This window comes from Rutidosis leptorrhynchoides, chromosome 4 (genome assembly GCF_046630445.1).
Source record: "Rutidosis leptorrhynchoides isolate AG116_Rl617_1_P2 chromosome 4, CSIRO_AGI_Rlap_v1, whole genome shotgun sequence".
In the NCBI taxonomy this organism is placed as follows: domain Eukaryota; kingdom Viridiplantae; phylum Streptophyta; class Magnoliopsida; order Asterales; family Asteraceae; genus Rutidosis; species Rutidosis leptorrhynchoides.
Window position 1 is genome coordinate 470,640,416 of NC_092336.1, and position 9,733 is coordinate 470,650,148.

At 31.7% G+C, this 9,733-nt stretch overlaps 1 protein-coding gene across 1 annotated transcript; it reads right to left on the reverse strand.

The window, feature by feature from the left end:
- Nucleotides 1-2,788: 2,788 nt before the first annotated feature.
- LOC139844505 (uncharacterized) lies at nt 2,789-4,425 on the reverse strand. The gene is made up of 3 exons (XM_071834732.1): nt 4,094-4,425; nt 3,590-3,663; nt 2,789-3,060 (listed from the first exon to the last, which is right to left on the reverse strand). The coding sequence occupies exons 1-3, from the start codon at nt 4,352-4,354 to the stop codon at nt 2,976-2,978; spliced, it is 420 nt and encodes a 139-aa protein (XP_071690833.1). The 5' UTR covers nt 4,355-4,425; the 3' UTR covers nt 2,789-2,975.
- Between the last annotated feature and the right edge of the window lie 5,308 nt (nt 4,426-9,733).

The following is a 9,733-nucleotide window of genomic DNA, read 5'->3' on the forward strand; positions in this document are numbered from 1 at the left end:
AAACTCAAATAAAAAACGCAAAAAATAAATAAATAAACATGTATTACTTTTTTTATTTTTTATTTTTTTTGAAAAGCAAGAATAACATTAATATCACAAATAGAGTACAGGATATAGATTTTGGCAACAAAAGAGCACCAAAACCAATCTGGGACATACAAGCTCAGACAGGAAAATACATACACGAAAAAATGGGTTGCAAAGGAAGCAACCCCAACACGATTTACAGACTTTCAATAACATTATTTATATTACTGTCTTTTTTCAAATACACGAGTATATGTTTTATTTTACATTTTTCAACCGCTTATTTGTCCGATTTAGTGAAAAATGAACAAATTTTGAATTTTGGTGGTCTACAAAAACATTATCTAATATCGATGGCTATGAAAATAAATATAACATCACCCTTGTACTTTCTTTTATTAAAGATAGTTCACGTGATTTACAAACTCATTACAGATACTCCCTGGAGATAACGATTGTTAGTTTACCCGTGACATCACATGATGTCTTGTTTGATCATTTTACATATCAATACATTCATGATACCGTTTACACTTTACACTCCACGTAACCACATATATTTAATATTGGCCGTTTGAAAACGAAGAGTCTATTCATATTCGCCCTTTAAGCAATCTGCAAAACACATTGATCCAATCTCAATATACGAATCTATATATCAATCGAATGTCTAATAGGTTGTATACAATTTGTGATCAATTTGAAGAATCGGATGTTCAACAAATAGAGTATATGGTATGTGATCTTTCTTCTTAAGACTGAATCATATTATAATGACCAAATAGGACATTACTTAATGTCACTTAACCAGGTAAACTAACTATTGTTATCTTCAAGGACTATCTGTGATGAGTTTACAAATCATATAGACTATATTTGATGGGAAAAAAAAAAAGTAAAAGAACTACTAGTGATTTTTGTGACAAACTACATGGACTATATTTGATGTTGTGTCAAAAATAAAATAATAAAGTTTGGTGGTGGTCTTGTGTTTAAACCCTATTTTAGAACCAGAAAAAGTATTTATTTGATTTAATATATATACATGAGTAATATGTTTATTTTTAAGTAAGTAAAACATTGTTACGAATATTTCAATAATCATAGATAGTACTCTGTACTCCCCGTCTAAAATATACAAGGTTTGGTATAGTTTTTGTCAAAATAATACTAGGTTATGTATAGTTTTTTTTTTAATCAAAGTAAGTTTGAATAAATTTATTTAATAATTTATTAACCATAGATGGATAAAAGTAATAATGAGTATATATTTGAGATCTTAATGTTTTTTTTTTTTTTTTTTTTTTTGAAATGCAATCAAATTATAGTATTAAAAAACCTAGCAAGATGCTAGGAAGTACAATAGACAAAACATGTAAACATGAAGCTAAAAATGACTCGATAATAGTTATTTAATAGTTCTTGTTGCAAGTAAACAATTATATTTTAACTTATATAAATAATAAGGTGGATACTTTTTTGTAAAACCTTTCTTAGAATTTCCGAGACTTAATATTATATTAATTAATTAAATTAAAGCACAAATATTTCCATATTATCTAATAGACAAAAGTTATGAATAGTAACAAAGGGTATTTTCGCCTTTTCACTTTTTTTTTTATTTTAACTGAATTTCATTACACCAACAAAGGCCCCCACCATTTTTTCAAAAATTCAAATCAACCCCCCAAATAGGGGTTAAAGTGTCAAATAATCATTTTCATAAAAATCTTAAATAAACTCCACTCAGACATTTAACGGGTCATATCTTCTCGCTCGCAACGAGTTAAATTTTTCCGACACTATCGTTAAACTCGAAATAATTTTAGGAACACAATGTCACTAACTATACGCAAAACGGACGCTTTTTAAAAAACGCTAAATATTTGGGGTACTTTTCATACACGTTGATTTTGCGTTAAATTTTTAAAAGTCGACAATCTCATAGTGAAACGCGGAGATGCACATATATTGTTAATTTAAAATAACATTTAAATCTTTCACGGGTTATACCTTTTAGTTCGACTCGAGTTGCGCTTCAACGACATCATCGTTAGCCACGAAATAATTTTACAAACTAAACGCAATAAAATACATTGAATACCAAACCCCCGGCGCGAAGCGAGGATTCGAAAACTAGTTAATGCTTATATATACAACCATTTAAGCAAACCTAACTGCATTCAAAGAATCAAATATGTTGTGTAATCAGAAAAGTGAAGGCAGTGGAAGAGTGAGTGCGGATGAGGGCTTGATGCGTGCCAATGGCTTCCTCCCATAAAGTGTTTGAGAACATATTGAGGGCGTAAGCGTCGAGAACCCTCTTAGTTAAAAGATGTTCATTCTTTTTCTTAACCTTCATTCCATAGCAGAAAAAAACCCCAAAACTTTATAGTCGTTGGACATAAAAGGATAATGCTAAGACTACCTATATCGGATTCAGGTGTTACCACGATAAAGGTCAATCTTTGTGCATGGCCTGCAACTACAAATCGGCTTCCCAAATCTTCTATTGGTATATCACCTCTATCACGACTTCTTGTCCCCTTTTGCGCTGGTCCTGATGAATGCATCGATCATATCATGTCCTAGTTTCATGCCGTGTTGTAAAATTAATCTGGAGTAGATGCTGAAGATCAAGTATTTTTGACATGGCTTTAATTTGTGTCTGCTACAATCTTTTGCGGCTCTTATGAAAAATCTCCCACCGTATTAAAAAAAAATGAAACTCTGAGCTTCACGGGCTCTAAACGCGCAATAAAGTGAAATGTAATGTAATATAAAAAAATACTCAGAAACATTCTTACATTAGGAACTTACTTTAAAGGAACCAACAGAAGATAAGAACAACAGTATAGGACCCCATGAACTTAAACGGAACCATAAGGTGTCACATCTAATTTTATGTTTATTATATGTTTTCAAATACGACTGAAATAAACTTGTGATTAACTAGCAGAATCTTTTTGTCCGTCGGTGTCCCTAAGTCCACTGCAACAGAAGAAATGTGGTAGCTTGACTCGCCCACAAGCCCTGCAAAAATATGTACAAGGTTCAAAGAATAAATATAGTACAATGTACTGTAAACTAGCAGTCTCAAAATGAACTCCCAAATTTTACTAAGTTCGAGTACAAAATCGAGCTAAAAATACGTAATGAGTCAAGATTGAGCATATAATAACTCAACCCAAAACCTTATCAAGCTTTTTAGCCTTGTGTAATTTATATGTAAAATCTAAGGCTGCAAACGAGTCTAAGCTTTTGTAAAGTTAGCTGAGCTTAAATTTAGTATTATCTACTACTACGTCATTCTATACTTCAAGATTATGTAGTGTACTCACCTAGTCTATTGCAAACAAAAGTGAAACAATAAAAGAAATAATAAGGTATAGATAGAAAAACCAATAACACAATATGTGAAAGTGTGAAACAAACAAAATTACAACAAATATCAAGAACACGACATCTTCTATATAATGCAATAATCAAATCCACAATATGCACAACCAAACGTTTACACCACAATACGGAAAAAAAAAACAAACAAATAAAAAAGCCTTACTTGCAGCGAATGATCACCGGAATAGGTTTCAAAGCCTTCGGTCCGTTCCTTATCCCTCGTTTGTGAGGAGAAGTCTGCATAACCAACAAAATTTTACAACCTATCAAGTATCAATCCTTTCGGATATCACAGCGTTCGTACCATATAATGAAAACTATTAGCCACCACTCTGCAATTAGGATCATATTTCATACAATCATGTTCTAGAATTAGGGTTCAAGTCATAGTGCAATGATGTAAATAGTTCAATCCATTCCAAATTGAATTATTGGAATCTACTGTTTCATGAAACCTAAAATTATATCAAAATTAATTTAGGCATAATTGAAAAGCAAATTACAGCAAACCCTAAACCCTAAAACAGATGAAAAAGCTCAAAACTTTAATATATCAAATTCACATTAATCCAATTTAACAATTGAATTATGTTTAGATCAAAATCGGTTGAATATAGATGTATGCGAAATATAGGGAAAATGAATAAATTAAAAAAAGAAATGAGACCTTTTTCTTAGGGACGGCCATGAGCTCCATAGATCCGATGCGGGGATAAAAACCCGACCCGAATTTATCATTGATAGTGCCTACGCTTATTCCGGATTCAGGCAAAACCAACGGTGGCGTTACGGCTGGTTGGAATATTATCGTACCGGACAACGACGGAGGCTGTGCGACGGCGTGATTCCACCTTGAAAAGGTTGAAATAAAGCAATTTTTGTTTTGGGCGGCGATGTTTTTTGCAGTTGCAATCCTCGATAACACCATTGTTGTCACTAGGAAGTTACTGTTTGTGCATATGCGTTTATAAACAAGTATACTGCATTCTCAGGGTTTTGTTTTTTTAAGTGGACACCAGATTATAACTCGCCGGGTTATAAAAAAAAAACACAGGGACTATTAATAGAATTTTAAAAAGCTAAGGACTACTAGTACAATTTTAAATAAACCACAGGGGCCATTGGTGTAATTAACTCTAATTTTAAGTCACGTTTAAAAAAATAAAATAAACATAATTTTTATAGAAAGATTTTGGATTGTGCTTTGCGTCAGTTTCATTTGAATATACGTTGTTTGGTCATTGTTTATAGTACCGAACGATATTTATGTACAAAATGTCTACGTATGTTTACGTAATTAATATTATCAGAATAAGTCCGCAAAATAGCTATGCGTATAGAGATAGCTTATGTTATCTAGTCTATCGTCTAATACTTATTACATACATACATAATGTTGTACATTTTCAATTTCTGAAACTAACGTTCTTTTTGCTAATTCGTTCTCTTCTCTATTTCTATCAAAACACATACTGACACCATGATGCATTATAGTTTTTTCTTTAATTCTCCCTAAGGAAAGCAAATATAACTAATGGTCCGCGGGTTGAGGTGAAACATTTTAACGTCTTCTACGTATGTTGAGCGAGTACTGAGAAAAAATTGCGAACAATAAGAAAAAAAATGGCAAGAGGACTCGGACCCATGTCTTTTACGTTACCAACTCATGAATTTATCAATTGCTTTAGTTATCTACTTGATTTAATTAGTTGAATTTGTTTAAAAAAACTTAACTCGCGGCGAAAAATTTGTACCCCTGAATAGTTGTAACTTCCCTTAAAAAACTTTGTTTCGACTATATAATTAGTTGCGTTTTGTTCGTGAAATTATTTCAATTTGAATGGTGATGATGGAGAAACCTAACTCGCGGCGGAAAAAAAACCACGTAAAAAAATTGGGTGAGTTTTATTTGTTGGATATTATATTAAATTGAAAAGTCATATTAGCCCTCCAAGTTATCCTTTACACCCCTGAATAGTTGTAACTTTGACCCCTGAAAAGTTACAACTTTTACCCTTTAAATTAACTTCACTTGACCCAAATTCTCCTCACAATAAACAACACTTAGGATATGATGAAACGACCAAATATTGAGTGTCTAATAGTATATAAGGAAAAAAATTGGGTGAGTTTTATTTGTTGGATATTATATTAAATTGAAAAGTTATATTAGCCCTCCAAGTTATCCTTTACACCCCTGAATAGTTGTAACTTTGACCCCTGAGAAGTTACAACTTTTACCCTTTAAATTAACTTCACTTGACCCAAATTCTTCTCACATTAAACAACACTTAGGATATGATGAAACGACCAAATATGCCTGAAAAGTTACAACTTTTATCTTTTAAATTAACTTCACTTGACCCAAATTCTCCTCATAATAAACAACACTTAGGATATGATGAGACGACCAAATATTGAGTGTCTAATAGTGATATGATGAGACGACCAAATATTGAGTGTCTAATAGTATATAAAAATATTGAGTGTCTAATAGTGATATGATGAGACGACCAAATATTGAGTGTCTAATAGTATATAAGGTAATTAATTAATTATTGAACTTTGTCATTTGTATCAAATTAATGATTAGCCCTTAGGCCTTTTAATTTTTATCAAATAATCTTCGTTGTTTGCAAAAGTTGTTAAGATAATTCTTATTATATTAAATCCGGTCATATGTATGATGTAAGGATGAATATTGAAAGAGATGAGTTTTGACTTTTAAGAGGAATATGCATGTTACACTAAAGTACCTTCAGGTGAGGGGCACATATTGCGATTTAACGGAATAAATCAGTGACTGTCGGTCGTAGGGACTATCTCGGAAACATTTGAAATCCAAGAGGACCATCTCCATAAAAAAAAGTCTAGGGACTATAATAACAATTTGGTAGAAACCACAAAGACTATCTAGTACAATTAAGTTGCAAATCTATAACAAAAACTAGAGTAAATAGTCCAAATTGTAACATAAGTTACCTAATTCACTTAATTCACAATATAGGTAATATCCTTTTTACATAAATTATCTAATTCACAATAAATGTACTATCAGTTGTATAGTCAGGGACCAACTACGCAAATGTGTAAACATTAAGAGCGTTCACATCAAAAAACTTTAATCCTATAGGTGTACTTTCGGACAAACTTTAGGGACCAATCATATATTTTTATCTAGTTTTTTCATAGAAACAATATTTATTTGTTGAAATTCTTTAAGAGCACGTGGTGTCGTAATAGTCTATTTCAGTGTCTTGTTCAAAGTCTTAAATATACATTAAAATTGACTTTGCTATGAATTATTGAAGTCTTGGAGGTATCGTTTAGTGATCATTTTATTATTTTATTTAATTTAAATACTTTTATTTTATTTTTTGAACGGCGATTTTTTAGCATCAGTAGATCATTTATTATAACGATCCTCATCATTTGCACGTATAACACACGTTCGGGCGGAAACCCGAACCCGATCGACGGTACCCGGGAACACATCCATTCGAGCAGTGTTCCTGGGTAGAGGTCAGTGAACGAATCCGGTAAAACCTCCCTATAGGGTCAATATATACCACAATTATTGGTGTTCAATTGTTTTAAAGAAAATCATGTCATCCCTAGGGATCGAACTCATGACCGCTCCCTATCTCATGACACAAAGTACATGGGGAGAACCGTTGGGCTATGCCCGCAAGTTTTAAATACTTTTATTGTTATTAAGTTTATTTTACATAAAAAATATATAAAATAAAGAAATTAAATATAAAAACGTTTCATTCATATTACAAAGTACAATTCATATTAAATAAATTAAAATAGACTAAAATGCTTAAATAAATTAAAATGCATTAAAATTATTATTTATTCTCGAATAAACCACAAATCGGATTCATAGACTATATGATTTATCAGGTATGTTTTATTATACATCGTTTAATCGGATCAACTGTAACTATATGCTTCGTTCTGTTGATTAGGGAATGTATAACATATCCTATATATTTTTATTTTGCTGACTGATTTTTGTATTATATTTACGGCTTAAAAAAATATACATATGGTATCGCACAATGAATTAACTTTTGGATTCATAAACTATATGCTTTATCAGCTATGTTTTAGTATACATTGTTTAATCGGATTAATTGTAACTATATGCTTCGTTCTGTTGATTAAAGAATGTATAGCATATCCCATGTATTTTTATTTTGCGGACTGATTTTTGTATTATATTTACTTTAAAAAAAATATACATACTATATTATCTGTAAAATTATTGGTTATTAATATTTATTGATTTGGAAATATTCGTTATTAAGTTTTGAAGTGTGTATTATTTGTTCAATAACATCAATTATCTATTGGAATACAATGGAGTTTCAAGGTAAATACACATTATTATTATATAGGATTTAGTTAAGTTACCCATTGTCAAAGCACAAAACCATTTTTTCTGCTAACACAACTAAACCAGCCTCTAAGAGAATGGTTAATAAATCATCAGTTTCATCTTTTGATTCAATTAAAAATCCCGCCTATGAATTTGAGTATAATTTAAAAAGTAGCAATTATAATGAACTTTCCCTCCACATTATATAATTCACATCAGTTAAAACAATGTATAAATAAGGTTTTACAGGGGATATAAGGTTTCAAGAATGCAGTATAACCATTCTTGATGGAATACAAAAATATATAGCTAATCAACTATGGCTTATAGAGGTAAAAAAATAATGGGTTGGGTAGGGCCTTAACAGGTCAAAACGGGTAATTTTGGTGTGGGTTATTTTAACTTAAAAATTGTTGGTCAAACTATTATCTGCTATCACAATTTCAAGCTATTAACTTATGAACGAGACTTTTTGTTTTGGTTTTTTCTCAAGCAGACTGTGATTAAAGAATATTATGAGAAGGGGATGTCTGAGATACCTACTATAATACACGAAACCATTTTTAATTTGGAGAATGGGGAAGAGTAGTGATGTGTTAACAAAGTTGATTTTTTTTTTTTTTGTTAAATTTAAGTCACATATGCTTCCTCTTTGTATCATCTTATAATTCTTTCGATTTGGTGCATTTACCATTTTGCAGAAACACGTTAACTATGAAATAGGAGGCAAATACATGCACTTATTGATGAACCACATTCTTATCTTACCCAAGTTCTATACTCGAGGTATTTCAGCACAGTCTAAGACACATACAACTGCCTCTATTCAGGGTTTGGTCGAGTTTAGCTTGCTTTAATGCAAAATGCAGCAAAGTAATTGCAACTATTTATGGTCTAAATTGACACATGATATACCCGTATGAGCTGTAAAATTGATTAGGTTGGTTTGATTATCTATTATAGGTTACAAACATTTATGCGATTAATAAATGGGATATGAATTTGAAACTGATAGTATAGAGGAAGAAGCATCTGTCTCATCATATGCCTACTTATACCTGCACATCATAAAACATCTATTGAACATGTTTTCAAGAAAGTGGCAAGTTCTGAAATCTTCGTCAAACATAGAATTTATCCCTAACAATGACAATTGACAATAGAGTTAATTACACCGATGGTCCCTGTGATCTTGGTTAAATTACGTCTCTAGTCCCTAACTCTTAATAATTATATGCTTCGTCCCTATGGTTTTAAGTCCAAACGGAGGTGGTCCCTGTGGTCTTGGTTTTAATTACGTCGCTAGTCCCTAACCCTTAAAAATTATATGTTTCGCCCGTGTGGTTTTAAGTTCAAACGGCGGTGGTCCCTGTGGAAGAGTTATCTTTCCAAATCTAAGTAGCCAAGCACATTATTAACATGTACTCGGCTCTATTTTTGAGTCAAAAGCAAGCGTCGATTTATTGACGTCTTGACTGCCGTTTAGAGCCTAAATTGAATCCCAGACAGGATTTAAAACCCATGGAAATTTGATTACCATTTTCATGGCGTCTCAATTTTATTTTACTATTTTTTAAAATAAAAAATTTCCTACTTAGTGGCCGGAGGTCCACTCAAAAGCAATCTCTTTATCCGTCGAATAAAGAGAGGGATGACTTTCTCTACTTTTGAGAGTGTTTTCACTCTCGGTAGAAAAATGACTTGTTTTTATTCTCGGATAGGGGAAGGATTGTCTACATCTCACCTCCCCCATACACCACTCATGTGGTATTGGGTTTTGTTGTTGTTGTTGTTATTGATTATTAAAATGTACAAGCTAATGAAATGTGTATACAATTTAATCAAGAATTTAAAAATTAACCTCCTTGCTTTTGTGCTTCTCGATAACATGATGTGCAAGAGCCAAGAGTTATCTTTCCA

Bases quoted from the DNA above. Each gene is read 5' to 3' on its own strand.
- LOC139844505 (XM_071834732.1), bottom strand. From the start codon at position 4,354: ATGGTGTTATCGAGGATTGCAACTGCAAAAAACATCGCCGCCCAAAAC. The intron at 3,664-4,093 runs GTCTCATTTCTT...TTGGTTATGCAG, and splicing joins TGGCCGTCCCTAAGAAAAAG to ACTTCTCCTCACAAACGAGG. The intron at 3,061-3,589 runs GTAAGGCTTTTT...ATATTTTTGCAG, and splicing joins CCGGTGATCATTCGCTGCAA to GGCTTGTGGGCGAGTCAAGC.